Source organism: Canis lupus, chromosome 29 (genome assembly GCF_003254725.2).
Source record: "Canis lupus dingo isolate Sandy chromosome 29, ASM325472v2, whole genome shotgun sequence".
Classification (NCBI taxonomy): Eukaryota; Metazoa; Chordata; class Mammalia; order Carnivora; family Canidae; genus Canis; species Canis lupus.
Window position 1 is genome coordinate 5828637 of NC_064271.1, and position 24823 is coordinate 5853459.

The 24823-nt window shown below is 39.4% G+C and overlaps 2 protein-coding genes across 8 annotated transcripts in view; both read right to left on the bottom strand.

Moving 5' to 3' along the window:
• TCEA1 (transcription elongation factor A1) overlaps positions 1-11298 on the bottom strand; it is a 39938-nt gene extending 28640 nt beyond the window's left edge. Inside the window, exons 1-2 of one of the 3 annotated variants that reach the window (XM_025477738.3) lie at positions 11029-11298; positions 919-981 (exon numbers count right to left, since the gene is read on the bottom strand). In XM_025477738.3, the coding sequence (XP_025333523.1) occupies positions 919-981; positions 11029-11091 (126 nt within the window). In that variant the 5' untranslated portion in view covers positions 11092-11298. Of the gene's footprint in view, positions 1-918; positions 982-10645; positions 10825-11028 lie in introns of those variants that run through there. The other 2 variants (XM_025477737.3, XM_025477739.3) reach the window with 2 other exon arrangements.
• Positions 11299-12335: 1037 nt separating this feature from the next.
• The window catches only part of LYPLA1 (lysophospholipase 1), a 41193-nt gene continuing 28705 nt past the window's right edge, over positions 12336-24823 (bottom strand). For 4 of the 5 annotated variants that reach the window (XM_025477742.3, XM_049103906.1, XM_035708359.2 and 1 more), the window contains 3 exons: positions 23461-23562; positions 21628-21804; positions 16979-18571 (listed from right to left, as the gene is read on the bottom strand). In XM_025477742.3, coding sequence (XP_025333527.1) covers positions 18518-18571; positions 21628-21804; positions 23461-23562 — 333 coding nt within the window. In that variant the 3' untranslated portion in view covers positions 16979-18517. Of the gene's footprint in view, positions 12489-16978; positions 18572-21627; positions 21805-23460; positions 23563-24823 lie in introns of those variants that run through there. The other variant, XM_025477743.3, reaches the window with a different exon arrangement.

The window sequence follows — 24823 nt, forward strand, 5'->3', positions numbered from 1 at the left end:
ATGTGGTATATCCATTCAATGGAACATTATTTAGCCATAAAAAGGAACAAAACACTGATACATGCTGCAACATGAATGAACCCTGAAAAGATTATGCTAAGTAAAAGAAGCCAGAGAGGTGCCTGGTTAACTCAGTTTGTAGACCATAGGACTCCTGATCTTGGAGTCATGAGTTTGAGCCCCACACTGAGGGGTAGATTATACTCAAAATGGAAAAAATAAATTTTTTTTTCTTTAAAAAACCAAAAAAAAAGGGATGCCTGGATGGCTCAGTGGTTAAGCATCTGCCTTTGGCTCAGGGTGTGATCCTGGGGTCCTGGGATCGAGTCCCGCATCGGGCTCCCTCACAGGGAGCCTGCTTCTCCCTCTGCCTCTGTCTGGGTCTCTCATGAATAAATAAATAAAATCTTAAAAAAAAAAAAAAAAAAAAGCCAGACACAAAAGGTCATATATTGTATGATTTCATTTATATGAATTCTCTAGAATAGGTAAATCTAAGGAGACAAAAGGTAAATCGATTAGTGGTTGTCCATGGCAGAAGGGGGGTTGTAACTGGGGGGAAATAAGGAATAACTGCTAAAAGGTACCCCAGAGGCTAGCTTCATGCTGGCAGCAGCTGTCAATGACAGACCAAGAAAGTGAGATCTAGGGAGATCAAATCAGGGCCAAGAATCCACCTTCCTTTCCTTTCATTGTGAGACTTCAAACTTGGAGATTCAGGTTTTATTCTTCTTGAGTAAGGCAACATTTTTCTATAATTAACTTAGTAGATTACTGATTTATGTTACCATCTTAAAAAAAACAAGTTAATAATGGTTTACACCATAACAAGACACTATAAAAAACTTAATGGTATTAAAAATCTTTGCTATTTTATGACAATTACCTATTCAAATCATGACACATATTAGCACATACCTGTAATAATTCCAGGGTCATGGGAATATTCTTAAGCTCCTTCAGTAAATCCAATGCTCCAGCCTATAAAATAAAATAAGAGCATTTTATATAACTTCCTAGATGATAAAGCAGGACTAACTACAGACTTAAATTTATGTTTTCCTATTCACAACTCACTATGGCTCACTTATTCATGTGAGAATAGTATATATACAAAAGAGGGGAAAGGAAAGAGAGGTAGTGTTTTCCAAATAATGGTTGCAACTCATTAAAGAAATATAAAATCCATTTACTGGATTATGACCAGCATTTATTAAGTATTGCTTTGTTAAAGTTTATTTTAAGTAGTATTTGCTTATGTGTCTCAATTAGAAATGTGTTTCTTACTGTGATGGCATAGCACACATCAAATTTCCATGAAGAACACCTATATGATTAAGGAGCCAGCCAATCCTGAGAAAGTGGGAATGGGGGTCAGAAGATGCTACAGCACCTCTAGCATTCACTCACACACAGGGAAAGTGGGAAAGGGCCTATTTTTACTAGAATTCTTTTGAGGTCTCTCTGTATCTTACTGGTCTATCACAAAAACTCTGCTGTCTACCTGATTCCTGCAAAGTAGGAAAAAGCAAATCCTGAAAGAAAACTGAGAATTAAGATGTCAGGCTCATAGGCCTGTCCACTGCCATCTAGAAAGACTACCATATTGATGATGAAGATGGAACAAAATAAGGCTCCTAGAAGAGTTACATAAAGCACCTAGAGTTAAAAAAGGAATGAAATACGCTGAGAAGCAACAGCACTACCTATACCTTAGGGCCAAATATTCTGCTTTGATATTAATTTAATGTATTGTATTTAATATAATACATTCACTTAATCATATTTTATTTAGTCTATAATACTATACTACATTTAGACATATCATTATTCTATATGCCACTAATGAAGAAAAAAATGTTAAACTACAGCATAGTATTATCACTTTTACCTTTGTAATTCTTTTAGACTTGAAATTTTTATCATGTATCATCTTTTACACATATAAGCAAAATAATTTGGCTAAGGTGTTTCTAAAACTACATCACATTCAATGCTTATGAGTCCCTTGCTGACTCGGATTCAATAATATTTTTATATCCCACAAAAAGTTGTGTCAAAAACACAAGTAGTGCAGCATTTCATAAAAGAATCCATCAAAAAGAGCTAAAAGCCTTTAGCTCTTAGCTGGCTTTGTAGTATGTAGAGCTAGCTGTTTTTCATCCCCACTGCTCTTCAACCATTTGGTTCCTCAAGGTTCAAAGTGCACTCCACTAATGTTTTTCAGAGTTTCGTCTAAGCCACTGACACCCACTCTCCTCCAAATGTTGATGCTGGGTTTGATGTTCTGCCTGTGAAAGTACATCCTAACAGCCATCTGGGCAACAATATATGTGTAACTCATTCTGCTTTCTGAAATGCCAAAATACAAAAACTAGGCATCCTACAAATCAATGAAACACAGCATATCCCAGGAAAACAGAAAGTCCTAGAGCATGTCCCTCATTATGCACTCCAAAGGAAAAAACAAACACAGAACTTCATCGTATTATCCTATTTCTTAAATATAATATCAAGTAAAGGCTTCTAATCATAATTTTTCCTCTTCCAAGGGTGCCTGGGTGGCTCAGACAGTTAAGCATCTGCCTTCATCTCAGGTCATGATTCCAGCAGGGTTCTGGGATTGGGTCCCACATTGGGCTTCCTGCTCAGCAGGGAGTCTACTGCTCCTTCTGCCTGCCACTCCCTCTGCTTGAACTCTCTGAGTCAAATAAATAAAATCCTTAAAAATAAATAAAGTTGAGACATCAGACTTGGCCGGTGGAGAATAAAAAAGTATTAATTAAAAAAATATATTAATTTTTCTTCTGGCAACAAACAGATATATCATTGTAATTTTGCCCAGTACCTCATAAATAAAAACTTAAGTTCAACAGCAATTTTGAAACAGGTTATTATGAAGGATTTTAATGATTTACTGCTTAAGGATTCTTTCTGATTTTAAAATTCTATGAATTCTTTTCATTTAGAGGTAACTAAAAATAATGAAACATTATAGTTGTTAGATAAGAAAACATTGACTTTAAATTTACTGGTAATCAGGATTTTTTTCTTTTTTTTTTTTAATTCATAAGAAACACAGAGAGGCAGAGACATAAGTAGAAGGAGAAGCCGGCTCCCTGCGGCGAACCTTGATCCTGGAACCCTGGGATCACGACCTGAGCCAAGGTGCCCCTAATCAGGAATTTCTATAGGAATGACATCTCTTGAGCAAATGGGGTCTTCAATCCCCCATTTGCAAATCCCAAAACCAAAACCCTCTGAAAATCAAGATTTCTTATAGGATTTTCAATTAACTTGTTTACCAGCAACACCTAATCTCAACAAGATGTAAAGCCATTTATGTTCTATATATCCCATTTCATGTGAGAGTACTACATTTCACTATAGAAATGTTAATGTCTGATAATGGGAACTGCCCAGATCTTGTTAAGGATATATGATGTAGGGACACCTGGGTGGCTCAATGGTTGGGCACCTGCCTTCCGCTCGGGTTGTGATCCTGGGATCCGGGATCGAGTCCCGCACTTGGCTCCCTGCGGGGAGCCTGTTTCTCCCTCTGCCTGTGTCTCTGCCTCTCTCTCTCTCTCAGTGTGTGTCTCTCATAAATAAATAAATAAATAAATAAATAAATAAATAAATAAATAAATCTTTTAAAAAAAGGATGTATGATGATGTACCATATTATGTTAATAAAATCTGAAAATTGTGGAATTCTCAAATATATCAGACTCTAAAAGTTTTGATTAAGAGATCGTGGACTTGTATGTTATAACTACCAAGGATTTTTTCCTCCACCCATGTCTCCATGACTTCCTAATCCATTTCTAACCTAGGATCAATTAGAAAGAAGATAAAGAATCAGGCTTCTAAGAGTCCTTAGACTCACAGAATGCTGTCTGTCACATATAAAGTTGATTCTTCTAACACATCAGCAATGTGGCAATAGGACTTAAGTTATTTTCCAAAGAGAAGCAATAGATAGATTTGCATTATTTTCATCACACTCTCCCTTTCTACTCAGATCTCTTTGGTGAGACTGGAGTTAGAGATACAAGCTATGGAAGGAAGAAGCAGCTAAATAAATTTCATGGGATGAAACTGACCTTTCTTGTAAATACACTATGATCTAGCCAAATAAGATAAATATTTCAAATAAAGTTCTTCAAGAAATACACAACTATGATGATCTAAATGAGCAAAAAGGCAAAAAACAGATTCAGTGACAAAAGTTTCTTTGAATATTACCATTGGGCCAAGCACTGTTTTAAATACTTTATATATGTATTACTTCATCTTCACAATAAACCCTATAGAAGCACGTATTTTTTTATCCCCGTTTTACAGAAGAGGAATTGGAAATCCAGAGAGTTTAAGAAACCTGTACAGTCATATGACTATTACTAACTAAAAAAGGTTAGATCTACCCAGTTCCGTCAAACTACATCTATGCTTCTCAACAAATACTCGTTAACTGTGTAACTTGAAACTCTGAGGATACAGCAATGAGCAAGACAAATCCTTTCTGACTTTAGGGAATTTAAAAATAAACATAAATCTTTGAGCATCTACTTGAAACTCTCAATTATACAAAGAAACAAACTCAGAAAAGGAAAGTGACTTGGCCAACTGATAGGTAATAGAAAAGGATAAGAACTACAATTTCCTGACCCTCACACCACCGTTTTCTCCATTTTGTAAATCCACTGGCAGCAGTTCTGCTCTGTGAACTGGGGAGAGCAGCATTACTAAACAAGAAACTATATTCCACCCTTCCCCAATCATCACTTGCCTCTAAAGGTCAAGCCTATTAGATTGCAGCATCACCTACAGATAATGATGCAAGGGAAAGAAAGATTCCACCTTATCTTCCAGAGTCAAATTTAGTTCACATTACTGGCTGAATAATAAACAACAGCTACCACATGACTTTATTATATGGATGGTACTGTCATGAGAAACAAGTACTTTTACAAAATACCATATTCAAATTTGTATTGTGCACTCAGCATATACAAGCTTGCATAGGATACAAACATCCTCCTCCTCAAGGAGATGTAAGGAGGAGGAAGCAACACAGAACATACAGTGAAGAGCACGGGATATATATATATATATATATCAGATCTAAATACACCAGATCTAAATTCAAACCCATGCACAGCCATTTCCCAATTATAAGATCTTGGGAATGTTATTTGTCCTTCTCAAGCTTCAGCATCTTTATATGTAGGAGAGCTTAATATACTGATCTAAAACAGTTAAAATGGTCAAATGGAGTAATACGGCACATATGAAGTACTGAAAAAGAATGTCTGACACACAGGAAGGAGATGGTTGATAAGGGGTACAAAGAAATAAAAAGATTTATCTACTTCCATCATAACAATATTCTCAAAGAGCCATATAAGCCAGCATTTTAATTGTTATTTAACCCAATCAACTCCAACCCCTTAGAATTATGAGATTCCAAGGTTTAAAAAAAATTAAGGTGCTATTTTTTTAAAAAAGGAAACACTGTAAATATTTTAATTATGGCTCAGCAACATCACTATATATTAGGAATTATAATTGTATTATGTCATCTCAAATGTGTAGTTATTCTCAACCAAAAGCACAAGCAATGAAAGAAAAAATAAATTTGACTTCATCAAAATTGAAAGTTTTTGAACTTCAAAAGACATATTTAGAGAATGAAAAGATAGGGACGCCTGGGTGGCTCAGTGGTTGAGCGCCTGCCTTTGGCTCAGATCTTCAGGATCCAATCCTGCATAGGACTCCCTGTAGGGAGCCTGCCTCTGTGTGTGTCTCTCTCATGAATAACTAAATAAAATCTTTTAAAAAAAGTGAAAAGATAAACCACAAAATGGGAGACAATATATACAAATCCTGTCTCTGATAAAAGTCTAGTATGCAGAATACAAAGAAGTCTTACAATTCAATAATACAAATACTCAGTTAAATGCGCAAAGGATTTGAACAAACATTTCTCCAAAGATACAGAAATAGCCAGCAAACAACGAAAAACCATCATCAGTCATCAGAGAAATGCAAATCAAAACCACAATGAGATACCTCTTCATATCCACTGTGATGGCTATAATAAAAAAAGACATAACAAGTGTTGATGAAGACGTGGTTAAACTGGAACCCTCAACCCATTGCTGGTAAGAATTAAAATGGTACAGCAGGTTTGGAAAACAGTTTGGTAGTTACTCAAGAAGTTAAACATAGTTATCATATGATCTAGCAATTCTACTCCTAGGTACATATCCAAGAGAAAAAAAAAAAAAAACACAAAACAAAACCATATGTCCATACAAACACCTGCACAAGAAGATTCTTAGCAGTATTATTCATAATAACCAAAAAGTAGAAATAGCCCAAAATGTCCATCAAATGATGAATAAACAGGGCAGCCCGGGTTGCTCAGTGGTTTAGCGCCACCTTTGGCCGGGGGCGTGATCCTGGAGACCCGGGATGGAGTCCGCTGTCAGCTCCCTGCACAGAGCCTGCTTCTGCCTCTGCCTGTTGTCTCTGCCTCTCTCTCTGTGTGTGTCTCTCATGAATAAATATTTTTTAAAAAATGATGAATAAACAAAATGTGGTATATCCACTAGTACATTAGTGCTACATAGTAATACAAAGGAATGAAGTACTGATACCTACTATAACATAGATGAATCCTGAAAACATTAAGTAAAAGAGGCCCCTCCCAAAAGACCACATATTGTAGGATTCCACTTATACAAACACATGCTGTACAATCCTATTTATTGAAATATCCAAAATAGCAAATCCAAACAGAGACAGAAAAAGATCAGCAGTTGAGGAGGGTGTAGATATATGGTGGTGACTACTTAATGAGTACAGGTTTCTTTTTTGGAGTGATGAAAGTGCTTTTGGGGTGCTTGGGTGGCTCAGTCAGTTGAGCATCTGCCTTCAGCTCAGGTCATGATCTCAGGGTCCTGGGATTGAGCCTGAATCACATCCAGCTCCCTGCTAGGTAAGGGGGCTGCTTCTCCCTCTGCTCCTCCCCACTCCACTCATGGGGGGAAGGGGGGCATGCTTAAAAGCTTTAAAAAAATTGCTCTTAAATTAGCTAGCATGGTGATAGCTGCACAAATCTGTGAATATACTAAAAACCACTGAATTGTATATTTTTAAAAAGAGAACTGTATTATGCAATTCAATAAGGTGGTCATAAAAAATTGTGTAGTCATTCTAAATTTCAATTTATACTAATCAATCTAACCCTGATATGAAAACCAAAGTGTTTTTCCTACAATCCAGGTATCAGGGCAGCCCAGGTGGCTCAGCGGTTTAGTGCCACCTTCAGCCCAGGGCGTGATCCTGGAGTCCTGGGATCGAGTCCTACGTCAGGCTCCCTGCCTGTATCTCTGGCGTGCGCTCTCTCTCTCTCTCTCTCTCTCTCTCTCATGAATAAATAAGTAAAATCTTAAAATAATAACAATAATAATAAACAAAGCTCAACACCACTCACAAAATCTATGAATTTGAAAATTCTAAGTTACCTCACTCCTTCTCCTAGAGTCATGTCATAAATCCTTTACAAAAATAATACAAAAGGTTTTTTAACCTTTGCCATATTCTTAAGGACTGCCAAGATTTTTAATTCATCTAATCTTTATTAAATTATCTCAATTTACCACCAAAGAAACCAAAAAACAACAAAACATTTTATAGATGTTAAGGAATTTGCCTAAGAGCACACTGCTAAAGTTCAGAAGAGGCAAGATTTCAATCCACATTAGGAGTCAGACTTGCTTATTGACATCAAGTCAAAATGACATTAAAAAAAAGTTAAAATGGGGCAGCCAGGGTAGCACAGTGGTTTAGCACCGCCTTCAGCCCAGGGTTTAATCCTGGAGACCTGGGATCAAGTCCCATGTTGGGCTCCCTGTGAGAAGCCTGCTTCTTCTGCCTGTGTCTCTGCCTCTGTGTCTCTCATGAATAAATAAATAAAATCTTAAAAAAAAAAAAAAAAGTTAAAATGACATTAAAAAAAAACAGCTAATACCTGAAAATTTGGATCTAACTTATGTGGTTCATTAAGCCCTCAGAGTGTGCACTTAAAAGTGGCTAATACTGTTTAAGATCAAGTATACACATGGGACAACATTCTGGATAGTACTGGGGTCAAGGATATTGACTGGATATTTAGAGAAACCTGACTCCTCTAGAACAGCAAATATCCTTACTTTCCGGTCTTCTATTCACCTAATTATACCCATGCAAGGTTCAAAAAAGAGTCTTCTAGAGAGATACTGCAGCTTGAGAGAGTAGTACTGGCTTTGAGTAAAATAGATTTAGATTCACATCTTCATCGAGCCTCTCTCTAGCTATTTGGCTTAGGACAATTCGCTTAACTTTCCAAATAGTTTCCTTATTTTCATAATGGGGATATTACTTATTGTGCAAAACTGCCCTAGGAATAAGTACTTAGCCCAATGCCTGGCTCAGAGTAATAGTTCAATAAACGGTAGCTGTTTTTATTATTACTTAAATGTGACATCTACACTTTATTAACACAAAGTATCCAATAATAGCACTTAAACTTGCCAACTCAAGAGGACAACTACTATTTTTCAGGCAAACTTTACTTCTTCATAGTGTAAAAATATTTTAAAAAGCTCAGAGAAAATCTGGAAACCATACACTCACATACACACACAAAAAGAGAGAGAAGTAAGTCTATCATAATCCTACAACCCCCAAAACAACTTCTGTTAAACTACTGATCTCTTAAAAAGCTATTTGTGGGTTGATGCGCTTTGGAGAGCAAAGAGGGAGAGCCATTCAGACCACTTCCCTTTATTTCATTTGCCAATTTGAATTTCTGTAAGATATACAGAAAAAGGGAGAAGGAAAAAACAAAAGAGCCAGTCATTTTTATCTTTTTTTGGGGGGGGGAGGGGCAAGTTTCCATATTGGTCAAGTTTTGAACTATCAGAAAAATGAGATTTGAGAACTATCAGTAAAATGAGATTTGAGAAGTATCTGTGATAAATGAGTTTATCCTCATTTTCCCCCAGACTCATTACTCCCTTATACCTTGAGAACTGAAAATAAATACAAACTGGTCTTCTCCATACTTATCCACTACAGAATGACTCGTTTTTAAGAAACACCTATTACAAGGAAAAGAAACAAACAGCTAATATATTACATGATTAACAGATTATACATTATAGCCTGAATTAGAGAAAAAATCACCCAACAAAAGGCCTTTTTCCCTCAGAGCTTCTATTGTGGGAATCTAGGGATCTCCAGGTAAAGAAAAAAACTTTCCAATTTAAGCAAAATAACAGAAATCTTTAGCCTATCAAATAACCAGATTTCATCACTTGTAGTGGGGAACGAAAGGGCTGTTATCAATGAGAAAAATAAACGGCAAAGGTAATGTCTGGAACAGAAAACAAACAGGAAATGCTTTAAAAGACTAAAATTGCAAATACAGACTAACAGTATGAAATTACATGCTAGGCAAACGCACCTGTTAAAAAAAAAGAGGAACAGACTACGGATGAAGTCTTAAGAATTCAGTGTTTAACACTATTTTTTGCTCTGTTAAACTCTGGCATGCTGCCCAGTAAAAAAAACTGGGTCCAGGGATGCCTGCCTGGGTGGCTCAGGTCATGATCCCGGGGTCCTGGGATGGAGTCCCGCATCAGGCTCCCTGCAAGGAGCCCGCTTCTCCCTCTGCCTGTGTCTCTGCCTCTAACTAATTAATTTAAAACATTGGGTCCTGGCTTAATCCAAACTGTACAGTACCTAATTTCAGTAGGTGAGCTACTTACACCTCTCTGGCTCAATTTCTTGTTCTGCAAAATGGGTACACCATAATAGCTTTGTTGTGAGTCTCAAAAGAATCTTTTGATGCTTTTTGACTGTAAAGTGCTGTACAGGGACGCCTGGGTGGCTCAGTAGTTGAGCGTCTGACTTTGGCTCAGGTCCTCATCCTGGAGTCCCCAGTCCCGCCCCTCACAGGGAGCCTGCTTCTCCCTCTGCCTATGTCTCTGCCTCTCTGTGTCTCTCACGAATAAATAAAATCTTAAAAAATGCAGTAATAATAATAAAGTGCTGTAGAAATCAGAGCAGCGATTCTCTCCTTCACATTAGCCTGAGGTGGAACTTATTTGGTAGGTAGGAAGAAGTTATTTCAGATACACTGATACTGAAAATGTACTGAGCAGCGTGGAACAAATTCAGGTGAAGACAATCATGGAGTTGCAGCCGAAAACAGATGACTGAACCAGAAAGCTGAAAGTAGTAACACTGGTGGACAAAAATGCAGAAACTGGAAGATTTCATAGGAACCACAAAGAGTACATGTCCACATAAGCACGGTATCAATAACAAGCTAATACCACTGGCACTGCCTGTGAGCCGCTCGGAGCACCAGCAGCGACACCCGGCCCAAAGCATCCCTCAGCACATCCTAGCGTGCTCTCTGCATACGACCACCTGACAATACCCACCTTTTAAAAAACGTTTAGCAACTTGCCGAGGACACCAGCCTACCCTACCTCCTTACTCACCGAGCAGACCTGCGGCGGCGTCGGAGATAAATGAATGTTTTTAGCACTCTTCAAAAAAATAAGACCCATAAAATTCAACTTACCAGCGTGATGTCTGAAACATACCACAAACCCCTAAGTGGTGTGATTTCTAGTGGTTAGCCGGCGATCATGGAAAAGAGGGTGAATTCTTTCAACCGTGAAGAGCTTTCTACAGCCTCCAACGGTCAAGCTAAAGCAGCGGGGTCACCGGCAAGTAGACCGACCCCGCAAGTTCCAAGTGGGAACGCCCCGAGCCGGGTGGCCACGCTGCGCCCACGACACCCGGGGCACCGCGACCCGGGGCACCAACGCCCTCCCCGGCGCCCGCACGGCCCACGCCGGCGTTCGGCGCGGGCAGGGCCGGCGGGGGGGCCCGGGAGCCGCCGGTGGCCCGGCCCGAGGCCGCCTGGCCTCCCTGCCGGCCCGCGTCGCCTGCCGCGCTCACCGCGTTCTTCTTCTGCACCATCTTGTCCATCTTCTTGGCAATACGGACCACCTCGTCCTCCATGGCTCCCGCAGGTCTTCCCCGCGCCCAGCCCGTCCGGGTCGGGAAGTGGGCGAAGCCGGAGCTGAGGGCACTGCAGGCCGCGACCCCAGGCGCTGGGCGAGCCCACCACAGCAGGCCCGGGCCTAGGCCCTTCCACGCCAACCAAGCCCGCGGCGGCGGCGGCGGCGGCAGCGGCGGCGGCGGCGGCGGCGGCGGCGGCGGCGGCGGCGGCGACTCCGCCCCCGCAGGCAGCTCCAATCGAGCTCCGCGCTCACTGTGCAGGCACTGCCAGTCGACAGCGGATCGCCGGCAAACCGCGCGCCCAGCCGCCGGCCAGACGGGCGTCGACCGAAGCGCGGCCAAGGAGATGACGCGCAAAGCGCGCGGCGGGGCCTCCCGCGGGTCGGCCGGGGACGTCGGCGGGAGGCGGGGCCGGGGTTTGCCGCGCTGGGGCCTCGGGCCCCGCCCCCGCGCGGGCGAGCGGCGACTCGGCGGAGGCCGGCGGAGCTCCGCGCCCCGGAGGGCGGAGACTCAGACGTCGGCGGCGAGTAAGGCCTCGGAGCTGGAGCCTGAGTCCGCGGGAGGCGGTACCCTGAAAACCAGCACCCCAAGTAGTGGGCTGCGCGGAGGCTGTGATCGCGGGGCGTCCCCTGCCTGCCGTGTGTGAGCTCCGCGGGGACCGAGACCCAGCCGCGGCCTGGAGCCAGAGTGTCCCACGCGGTATTTGAATATAGTTGACACTTGACAGAAACGTTCGCGACCAGGAAATAAGGCGTCTCATCTGCTTCTGAAGATGACTGAGGAAGTTGGCCTCTTTGAGGCTTGTGACCAACAACACAAAGCCAACGTAGGAAATGGAAATACCCTATTATTAATACCCTCTAGCATGAGGGTGCAGGCTCCTTCAGTCCGTCTTCGCCCGACTACAGCTTTGCCCACCAACTCCTGCTGTTTGCAGACAGATCCCCAACCACGTGTAGTTATCACGAATCAAAATTCCCCTGTTTTTTCCCATACTAGAATGACACAGTTTTCCTACTTCTAGCTCAGTTATTTTGGGGGAAGAGGAATGTTGTCCTTTTCCCTTTCTCATGATTTCCTGTATTTTATCTCCTTTTAAAATTTTTATCATTGACTCCCAAATTAACTTGCAGTGAGACTGTATGACTGGGAAGGAACTGGTTCTTAGGTGTCTGTTGAGGTTTGAATGGTCAGTTTTTATAAATATACTAGTGTCCTGATAAAGAACTTGTATTCCAGGGGCACCTGGGTGGCCGAGTCAGCTGAGCTTCCGACTGTGGGTGGGGTCATGATGTCAGGGGCCTGGGCGGGAGCCCCTTACTGACTGGGCTGGGTGGGGAGTTGGCTCGGGGTTCTCGCTCTCCCTCTGTCCATCTCGCACCCCCGCACTCTCACATCTTGAAAAGAAAGAAAAAAAAAGAAAAGAAAAAGAAAAGCATTTGTAGAATAGCAGGTAGAAGGTTCCATACAGGCTCATTACCTAAGAATTGACTTTATTGTTCAAATACTTATATTTTGCTGCATTCTATTAATGTGTGTAAAAATCTCCATTTATGATTATGAATTTGTACACTTACTCTTAACAATTGTCACTTTTTGTCCCCCCCCCCCCGAGAATCAGCTTGGTTTGTTTCAGAGAGGGTGCACCAGCAGGGGAGGAGCAGGAAGAGAGAGAATCTTTTTTTTTGTAATTTTTATTTATTTATGAGAGAGAGAGAGAGAGAGAGATACAGGCAGAGGGAGAAGCAGGCTCCACCGGGAGCCCGATGTGGGACTCGATTCCGGGTCTCCAGGATCGCGCCCTGGGCCAAAGGCAGGCGCCAAACCGCTGCGCCACCCAGGGATCCCAAGAGAGAGAATCTTTTTTTTTTCTTTTCATTTTTATTTATTTATGATAGTCACAGAGAGAGAGAGAGAGAGAGAGAGGCAGAGACACAGGCAGAGGGAGAAGCAGGCTCCACCGGGAGCCCGACGTGGGACTCGATCCCGGGTCTCCAGGATCGCGCCCTGGGCCAAAGGCAGGCGCCAAACCGCTGCACCACCCAGGGAACCCGAAGAGAGAGAATCTTAAGCAGCTCCATGGAGTTCAATGGGAGGCTCCATCTCAGGACCCTGAGATCATAACCCAAGCTAATATGAGTCAGTCACTTAACCCACTGAGCCACCCAGGTGCCTGTTTGTTTTTTACTGTGGTAAAATACACATAATGTCATCAAATGACTAAAACAATTTAAAACGAGTTTGATATCCTTTATCCTCGGGAAAACAATGCATGGATTGGGAGAGTACAGTGCCTCACAAGCAGTGGGAGCACCAATCACAAGGGATTTGGGGCAAGAGATTATAGAACATTGACAAGACAAAGGGGAAACAGGGATCCCTGGGTGGCGCAGCGGTTTGGCGCCTGCCTTTGGCCCAGGGCGTGATTCTGGAGACCCGGGATCGAATCCCACATTGGGCTCCCGGTGCATGGAGCCTGCTTCTCCCTCTGCCTATGTCTCTGCCTCTCTCTCTCTCTCTCTCTCTGTGACTATCATAAATAAAGAAAAATTTAAAAAGGGGAAACAGGGCATGATTGGCTAGGAGGTAGGGGAATTCCTTATAAACACAGCAGGTCCTATTTTCTAGGCTAAAGTAGGCTAGCTTAAGCTGAGTTAGAGGATTGCGATGGGTTTATGTTAGATTTCCCTGACAGGGTTTCCCTTAAGTGCAGGCTTAGATATGTGACTTAAACCAAGGCACAGGAGCGGTCCCCATTTTATGGGCCCCAATATACAAGTAACTTATAAAATTTACCATTTTAACTAATTTAAAATGTGCAATTCAATACCGTTTAGTACAATCACAATGTTAAGCAACCATCACCTTTACTTCCAAAAAGATTTCTATACATTTCATCACCTCAAAAAGGAACCCTGTGCCCTTCAGGCAGTCACTCCTAATTCCCCATCCCCCAACTCTTGGCAATCACTAATCTGCTTTCTAGCTCTATGGACCTATTCTGATCCTTTCATATAAGTGGGATCATACAATATGTGACCTTTTGTAACAGGCTTCTTTCACTTAGCATAGTGTTTTCAAGAATTATCTATGATGTAGCATGTATCACTATTTCATTCCATTTTATGGCTGAATGATATCGTGTTATATGGCTATATCACATTTTGTATTCATTAATTGATATATATGCGCATGGTTTCAACAGGTTACCTTTCACTGTTCCACATTTTCACTCTTGTGAATAGTGCTGCTATGAATATTACACAATACAAGGTTTTCTGTAAACACCTGTACATTCTTTTCAGTATGTAACTGGGAGTGAGTTGCTAGGTCTTAGGGGAATTATTTAATTTTGAGAAATTGGCCTGTTTTCACATAGCAGCTGCCCATTTTACATTCCCACCACAAACGTACTTACGGTTCCAATTCTCCATATCCACAGTTGTTTTTACATATTTTTACTTGTTATACGTAGTTTTTAAAAGACTTTATCCATTTGAGAGAGAGGTTGAGCAGGGATGATGGGGAGGCGGGTAGAGAGAAGCAGACCCCCCCACTGAGCAGGGAGCCCAAAGAGGCAGGGGGACTCCATCCCAGGACCCTGAGACCAAGACGAACAAGAGCTGAAGGAAGATGCTTAACCAACTGAGCCACCCAGGTGCCCCTGTTTTTATGCATATTTTTTATTCTAACCATCCTCCTCATGGGTGTAAAGTGGATTTTTAAAAAACATTTTATATATTTATTTGAGAGAGAGGGAGAGCACGCATGCACACGCACAAGAGCAAAGGGAAGAGCAGAGGGGAAGGAGAAAGACAGAATCTCAGATTCCACGATAAGCACAGAACCCAATGAGGGGCTCATCTCACAACCCTGAGATCAGACCTGAGCAGAAGCCAAGAATCTGCCACTCAACCAACGGAGCCACCCAGGTGCCCCATGAAGTGGATTTTAATTTGCACTCCCCTAATGAATAACTGTGCTAAGCATATTTTAATGTGCTTATTGGCCATTTGTGTATCTGGAGAAATGTCTATTCAAGTTCTTTGCCCGAATTTTAATGAGGTTCTTTTGTTTTTGAGGATTTTTAAATATTTTCCGGACACTAAATTCATTAGGTACGATTTGCAGATCTTATTTCCCATTCTGTAGTTTCTATTGATAGTGATCTTTGATATCTAAACTTATTCAATTTTATTGAAGTCCAACTTATGTTTTCTTTTGTTGCTTGTAATTTTACTGTCATATCTAGAAAATCATTGGCAAATCAAGATCATGAAGATTGCCATTGCCATTTTAGTAAGATTGTCTTCCAATTCATAAAAATGGAATGTCTTGGGGCACTGGTTGTCTCAGTTGGTGGAGCATGCAACTTTTGATCTTGGGGTTGTGAATGCAGGCCCCACATTGTAGAGTTTACTTAAAAATAAAAATAAATCTTTAAAAGAGTGGAATGTCTTTCCTAAATTAGGTCTTTTCACAATATTTTTAGTGTACAAATCCTTTACCTTAAATTTTTTCCTAAATTTTATTCTTTTGAATGCTATTTAAAATGGAATTTTCTTAATTTCCTTTTCAAATTTTTCATTGCTAGAATTTACAAACATATTTTTATATATTGATTTTGTATCCTCCAAATTGGCTGAGTTTATTAGCTCTGATTTTTTTTTTTTAACTCTTTAGAATTTTCTACATAATAAAATTATTTCATCTGGGGACACCTAGGTGGCTCAGTGGTTGGGTGCCTGCCTTTGGCTCAGGTCGTGATCCTGGGGTCCAGGATTGCATTGGGTCTCCCTGAGGGAAGCCTGCTTCTCCCTTTGCCCGTGTTTCTGCCTCTCTCTCAGTCTGTGTCTCTCATGAATAAATAAAATCTTAAAAGAAGATAAAGTTGATGTAAGGATTGTTATATTAATAAAGGATATAAAATGCTTAGTATAGTGCCTAGAACATCTCAACTACTTAAATTACATTTTCACTCTTTTAGTAATTTTTACAAAAAGAAATGGTATGTTGTTAGAGGAGTGGAAATATGTATCTACTTTTTTTTTTTTTTTTTAATTAAATCCTATACCCAACATGGGGCTGGAACTCATGGCCTTGAGATAAACACTCACATGCTACTAAGCCAGCCAGGCGCCCATCATATATCTACTTCTAAAAATAGCAGTAACACTGATTGCAATACTAGACAAATTTTCCAATTATTTATATATACATAAGACACTGCTGCTGTCAATAGAGATTAACAATGCCACACTGAACACATCTGTGAACACAGTAGTTGAAAAGGATAATGAAATAAAAGATTATCATATGAAATAAGGTGCTGCTGTGAAGGCTAAAAGTTGCAGACAATATTTTGGTACAAAACTCCCTTACCATTAGGGCGACCCAAAAATAGAACAAGCTACCTCACAAAAAGACGAGCTGGTACTCAGTTTTAAGTACTCAGTTTTAAGTACTCAGAAGCAGAAAATGAAAGACTGCTTAAGAGAGGGAAAAGAAAGGATTCCCTTATTGGGAAATGCTAGACATCAACAGTAAAAAGAAGAAACTATTTGGATACTGACTCATGACACTAAAGATCCCACGAATACTGCACAAAAGGAGGCGACTTGGAAACACTAAACAAAACTTCTCCAACAGGTCAGAAACACTGAGAACCAAATTTAAGAATATTTTTTTAGCTCATTAAAATTGAGTAACAAGAGAAGCTTTTCTCATCCTTGTTCCATTCCAGGACAACCATAACATCATCAAAAACTCTCTCCTGAATGCATGTTCTTATGATTGCACTGCCATTTTCCCTTTTTCAGTATAGTCGGTCATTTGAAGACAAACCCAAATATTAAAAATAGTACTTGAAAAAGCAATCACAGAAAAGTCAGAATTAAAATTTTATTCCACATTGGTAGAAATCATGAAAAAGATTTACATTTTCACATATTACAGCACAACATTTCAACGGAGTATTTCCTGCCATAAATTAGATTTTGCTGATTTGTATAACTAAAATAACAATTTATATTCTTTAAGGTAAAGCAAAATGACTTAGTAAATGATTGTTTAAAAAATTTAAATACAGACATAAACATATGGCTTCATTATTAACATTCTATACAGTCCACATCATATGTATTGAGTTGTGATTAATCTCCATCACCCATAAATTTGTTTTCCAGTAATTTTTACCAATAATCTGAAAAATTCAACTACCTAAAATCAAGTAATTGCTACTTTTATGTTTGCACAAAAATTAAAATAAACCCATCTGACTAAAGTGAAGTTTTCAAGTAAGTCTGTTGGCAGATAAAAATAAAGCAAATTTTTCTAATGGACTGTTCATTTTCTACGGTAGTTGGTTTCAAACACATGTACAAGTAAACTAAAACTATGCTACGAAGACAATCATTTTAGAGCCAATCATCTTATAAATTAGTTTTTAAGATCTGTCTTAAATATTCCAGAACATACTAGAATATGACCTACTTATTCTTTCAGTTAATTACAGAAAAAATAATCACAGAATTATTCCCATTATCTAAATTGAAGATCCTAATAACTATATAGGTCTAACTTTGGACTAAGGTGCAGTTTAAGAAGTAAGTAGTGTAGGAAGTTTAAAGGTTTCTTTATATAAGTGTAACTACACTTTAAATACCATCAAATCTGTGATTCAGAATATCAAATTACAGCATGTATTGGCAGCAGATGTCTATGGCAAGGAGGCAATATCTGGTCTGTTATGAAAGATTTTAAAAAAAAACACATTTCTAGAGAGGAAAAAAATATTAAACAGAAATGATCAGGGAAAGTAAAGCCTGGTCCCCAAAATAAAAGGGCCATTAACTGAAGAGAGGAATATTACTCTTTACTGATCTTAGAAGCATTATCCCTATTATTGGGGAAAATGTAGTTAACATCTCATCCTTATTATGTATTACAATCATTAAGTATATAACGAATACATATATAAAAATACAGATAATGCATGGTGACTAAGTAATTTTGGAGTAAGTCCAAAGACTAAGTCACAGCATGCATAAATCATTTATATCTTACTGTTCATTGATACCTAACAAATTTTCATTAAGCATACTAATAATTTTCAAATGATGTAATAAAAAATCTGGTTATAATATTTTATTATTTTGCTGAATTACATTTGGGAAAAAGAAGCTTAGATGCTTCACTTATTTTAATACTAGTATATTCTGAATCATATTATACAAATACATGTATAGAAACTTAAAAGACCATATTTCCCACAAGGAGATACTATGTAGTCTGTGTCATCGGTGGGTATTTGCAAAACATTTTAACACTGCAAACATTAAAAGTTTCAAGATTGGGCACAGGAGAAGGTTTATACGCTACTGTAACGATGCTGGTGTGCACTTCTACACAAGGCCTCTTAGTGACATCAATCAACTGGAGGTAAAAGTCTATCAATGAAATGCTTGATATCCATCATTTCCTGTTTGGAATAAAGTGATTTAATAAGCAGTTACAAAATCAGAAATTAAATCCCCACTAAAATACCAACTAAATCGATGGTGTGCTTAGGTATGATGAAACCACATTTTTACTACTTCAATTAAATGAAAAGTTTTAACAGAGAAATGACGCTCCAACAGGAATTTCAGAACATTTCCTATGATTAGAATTACTATTGTACATTCAAATGATAGCTCCCAACTATTATGCAGTCCCATGAAAATGGTCTGCGCATTTTAGTATACTTGAACAAAATAAAATGCAGGGGTTGGGTGGGGAAAAGGGGGCTTAGAAGTATCCAGAGAAGTAGCACTAAGGATACAATTATGGCCAACTAAGTATGGTTGGAAAAACCTAGCTTTTAACCTTTCCTCATTAGAACGAAAGGCTAAATCCATAGCATAAAACATTTTGTGCCTTTCAAGGATTTACATACAACCAACCATTTGAAAGACAGCAAGTACCTATGATAGGCCTGGAAAGATATGAAAAATATATCAAGTATTACAAAAGAAACATTTCTAGAGACTCCTGCATATGGCTCAGTTTTCTCATTCCCCTCAATTTCTTACTATGGCCTCTAGTATTTCAAGGCTTAACCTCACAGACCCACAAATTAGCAAGACAAAGAACCTTCACCCTTATAATTTAATCAGTCAGAAAATAAAGCCACAGCACAGAAATGCTCTATTTTACAACACTCTCAAGTCCTAGAACTTTCCTGGTGATGACACCTACACCATTTTACCTCTTTTCACTTTCTGCTCCTAATTGTTTAGTCCAATGTTCTCCAATATGATTGCACAAAGAATCATCAGCTTTTTTTTCTTTTTAGGTAAGCTCTACATCCAACATGGGGCTTGACCACACAGCCCTGAAATTGAGTTGCATGCCTGGAGTGTGCAAATAGTATGCACATCTTGATCTTGGTGTTTTAAATTCCAGCCCCAAATTGAGTATAGAGATTAGGTAAACAGAATCTTAAAAAGCCACATGTTCTACCAACTGAGCCAGCCAGGTGTCCCTATGGAGCTTTAATTTAAAAACACATCCATGAGGGTGCCTGGGTGGCCCAATTGGTTAAGTGTCTGCCTTCAACTCGGGTCATGATCTCAGGGTCCTGGGATTGAGCCCCAAATTGGGCTCCCTGCTCAGTGGGAGTCTGCTTCTCCCTCTCCCTCTGCCCTTTCCCCCGCCTGTGTTCTAACAAAATCTTGAAAAAAAAGAAAAGAAAAAAACCCCACATCCATACAATTACAGATGCCTGAGTCTACCTGCTAACACCCAACGTGCTGAATCAGAATTGTGGAGTTTGGAGTTCTGGTATTTGAATGTTTACTAATCTCCAGGATATTTGTGATGGAAAGCATATTTTGAAAACCAATGCTCAAGACCCTCAGTCCCTGCTGAATTGAATACTCAGAGTGCCAGCCCTCCTGCTTTCTGGATTCAATACAGTTTCAACTATGTTCTCAATAACAGCCTAGAATCCCAGGTCTCCTTATCTTTCTGGATAAATCATATTACTACCTCTTTTCTCCATCCCTAAAGCAAATGAGTCAGCCAGGCAGAGTGGTTGCAAACAGTTTTAAGCTGGACTACCTCAATGCTGGCAATGAGAAAATTTTTATTATAGGCCTTTTCAAGCCACCAAACCAATGTAGGCCTCCTTCGCTCTTATTAAGTGACACTGTTCCCTCCCACCCTGAAATTCTTTTTCCTAAAATAACCTAACCAATTTTTTTAGAAGTTTGTGTATGTATGTGTGTAATCTCTACACCTGATGTGTAGAGACTCAAACTCACATCTCCAAGATCAAGAGTCGCATGGTCTTCTGACTGACCCAGCCAGGTGGCCCACGATTCTGAAATTCTCTCCTCTTGCACTCTCATTCAATGTCTAACTCCTCCTAATTCCTCCCAAAGTGTATCCCTCAGCTTCTTTCTCATGATATTCTCCCATGGTAACTCCTCAGTGATTAACAATATTGGCAATTAGTCTAAATCTCTATTACAGGCTTGAGCTTCAAACAAGTATTTCCAAATTCCCACTTTGCATGGGGGTACATCAATCCCAGTATGTTCACTAAACTCAGTATCATCTCCTTCCTTTTACCCTAAAACTGTTCCTTGTACCTACCTTATGAATGGCATCCTACTCTAGGACAGCCAGCTTTTCATATTTCCTATCCTACGGTCCCTTCTCTATATACTTGCTATCTAAATCCTACCCATTCTTCCAAATCTAGCTTTTTCTTCATGATCTCAGTACTCCCAAGATAGAATTAATCTTACTCTTCTCAGTGTTTTAAAGAACTTTAAACACTTATTCCCTTTTATTTTTTTAAGATTTTATTTATTCATGAGAGAGAGAGAGAGAAAGACAGAGAGAGAGGCAGAGACCCAGGCAGAGGGAGAAGCAGGCTCCATGCAGGGAGCCCGACGAGGGACCTGATCCGGGGTCTCCAGGATCCCACCCTGGGCCAAAGGCTGCACTAAACCGCTGAGCCACCAAGGCTACCCACTTATTCTCTTTTTTAATATTTATTTATTTAAGAGAGAGAGCAAGTGAACACACAGAAGCAGAGGGAGAAACAGACTCCCTGCCAAGCATAGAGCCTGACAGAGGGCTCCATTTCAGGACCCTGGGATCATTGATCCAAGCTGAAGGCAGATGCTTAACTGACTGGGCCACCCAGGTGCCCCTAAAAACTTCTAATATAACACGTCACATTCTGTTTTCTACATAATTATTTGGACACATATTCTTCTCCCCTATTTTATTTAGCTTAAATTTTAATAAAAAGGACTGCTTTTGTCTATGAATTATGTTCAAAAGTTGCATGTAATAGGAACAGTGAATATTCGTTGAATTAAATTGGATAAACTCTGATCTAAGTCCTGCAACCTATGATTCAATGTGAATTCATTAATTAACTCCTCTAAACACCAAAGCAATTAAATGTTACTTATCTTAAATATATTACATGGAAAAGGTGCAAATATGTCTCTGTAATCACTGGTTCCAAACAATTACCTGTTGACATGAACCGTGCATCATGCCTTCATAGGTTTTGAAGGTTACATTGGCTGGATTTACTAATGTTTTTAGCTTTTCGGCAGTAAGAGAAGCAAATGTTAGGGGAACTAAAAAATCGCAATCTCCATGGCACTGAAGAATAGAAATATCTCTGTTAACACCACTGATAGGACCCTGCAAAAAGAAAAGAAAAGTAGTATTATTTACCCAATTATAGAGTATCACGCCAGGCATTTACAACTATAAATAGATATGTACATACAATATGCTATTACTTATACCATAGGTTCTATTCGGCCACAAAAATCAAATTCCTTCTATCCCTATACTCCCTACAACTCTAAATATTTTAACTTTTATAGGGCATATGATTACCCTGTCTTGTATTATTGTTTTCCCAATGAATTGGTTCCTTGAAGCAGACTGTATCTTATTCTTTATATGTTCACAAGTGTCTTGAGATGAGAGGTATATTTTAGCTAAATCATGATATTCTCAGTTCTTATTTAATTGATTTAAATAAGATGGTTAATAAACAGAACTTAGTATGTGTAAGACACCAAAGAATTACTACAGAGTGATGAGAAAAAAATCCTATATTTAAAGATGAATTTGAAAATACATGTCCACTTCTCTCATGCGTATTATAGATTGCTTTACACTATTGAGTACTTAGAAATTCTATTCTATGGTAAAATTTTGTTATAGGGCAGTAAAAATACTAAATATTCAAACATATTATTTCTATATATAAAAAATGTTTGATGCATTTTTAAATATGTACATTTTAAATATACATATTAAACACTTCAAATATAAGATTTATGACAAAAGGACTTATTTCTTACTCCATTCTAGGGAATCCACAATAAAGATAGTGTAGTAAACAGATAAAGCCTAGTAGTACATCATGAAAGTCCAAGAAAATTCTTTTTAAAAAAGGATGACTGAGGGCAGCCCGGGATGCTCAGCAGTTTAGTGCTGTCTTCGGCCCATGGTGTGATCCTGGAGACCTGGGATCGAGTCCCACATCAGGCTCTCTGCATGGAGCCTGCTTCTTCCTCTGCCTATGTCTCTGCCTCTCTTTCTCTGTGTCTCTCATACATAAATAAATAAGTAATCTTTAAAAAGAAAAAAAAAGGATGACTGATGTGAACTACGGGCTTTGGGTGATGATTACGTGTCAGTGCTGATTATAACAAATGTACCACACTGCTACGGGGTATCCATAGCCTGTGCACAAATGGGAACTTTCTGTGCTTTCTGCTCAATTTTGCTGTGAACCTAGAAATTCTTTAAAAATATAGTTTAGGGGATCCCTGGGTGGCGCAGCGGTTTGGCGCCTGCCTTTGGCCCAGGGCGCGATCCTGGAGACCCGGGATCGAATCCCACGTCAGGCTCCCGGTGCATGGAGCCTGCTTCTCCCTCTGCCTGTGCCTCTGCCTCTCTCTCTCTCTGTATGACTATCATAAATAAATAAATAAATAAATAAATAAATAAATAAATAAATAAATAAATAAATAAAATAAAAATAAAAATATAGTTTATTGGGCAGCCTGAGTGGCTCAGTGGTTTAGCGCCACCTTCAGCCCAGGGCGTGATCCTGGAGACCTGGGATCAAGTTCTGCGTCAGGCTCCCTGCATGGAGCCTGCTTCTTCTCCCTGTGTCTGTGTCTCTGCCTCTCTCTCTCTCTCTTTGTCTCTCATGAATATATTAATAAATCTTTAAAAATATATAGTTTATTAACTTAAAAAAAATGAACCTGTCGTCAACATTATCTGTGATCTTTTAGTTCAGTAATCTAATGTTGCAAGTACCAGTCTGGCTACCTGTGGAAATGAAGTCCGTAGTGGAAGCCAGCAACTTAGTGCAGTGACACCAGCCAGTTTCTGCTGTGTGGTAAGAGCAGTGTATAAAGATAAAGCTCCTCCCTGGAAAGACAAACAGAGAAAAGTTAATACACATTGCAGCAAGTTGCTAACAGCAACTTAAACAGGTTTCTTGTTACTAATAATGACCATTAAAGAAAAAAAAAATCAACCTGGCTGATTGATGTCAAATCAAATCAAGCAAGCTAGCAGAAATACAGATGTCCTTTAGGACATGATTCTCTACACTGAAGACCACTGTGAGAACATAGCAACCACCCAGTCAGTCAAGAAACAGTTAATTGTATACCTAAATGTACTTACAACTGCCTTAGGAATATTCTCGATTTATAGTTATTTTCTCCTCTGAAAAGTCTTAGGTATAAAATCAAACTTAGTCTTAAGTTGGTAGTCTTTTCTACAACAAAAATTCAAGATAAGAAGAACTCTGTAGTAGACATCTTCAGAGTATCTGCCTTTCCAGCTTACAATACACTGCGCTCTGGGAAGTGGATTCCCATTAGTCATCTGGATGCCATGTCACCATGACCTGCCTATGGTCCCCATAGGAACTTAAGATTCTTTCTCATCATCCAAGATACTTATGTCCCTTTTCTTAAGATCTTGAAATTGGAATAGTGACTGTCAGTCTGTCTCTCTGCATGGCTGGAACAGTAGCCCATAAACTCAGAACTGGAAAAGCTATAGGCTGCAAAGGTGGAAAGTGCCAACTGTAGATGAAGAGGCAAATGAAGCAGATGGGTAGAAAAACAGGAGATGCGAGAAAGACGGCTTTCTAAGTTTTGGCTATTTCCTGAGGCCCTGCTTCATTCTCATCCTTAGTTTTCCTGATATTCCATGAACTCATAACTCTCTCTTTCTTGCTTAAGGTATGAATTCCCTTCTGTAAACTGTAATCAACAAATCTTAACTATACAGTCTCCTACATTAGATCTCCTACAGTCTCCTTCTTTTTCAGATCAAGCATTCATTTCTGTACCTACATTTATGTCACAAATGTATTACAACTGACCTTATCCTGAACTTTAACAAACACCAAATCAGTAATATCTTTTTATTGTATCAACAACACATCTTTCTACTGAATCCTAACTTTTAAACAATTCCGTAATTCTGACATTGTCCTATTTCAGGTAGTATGAACACGAAGTTGTTGATTTAGAAGATTTACAGATTGGAAGCTGAGAAATTTGGGGATAGGTGACAAAGTAAACATGCAACAAGCTGAAATAGAGATGTAAGGTCAATACGAGGTAATTACATCTGCAGAAAAAGGATAGAAGGTAGGAGAAAAACTACAGAA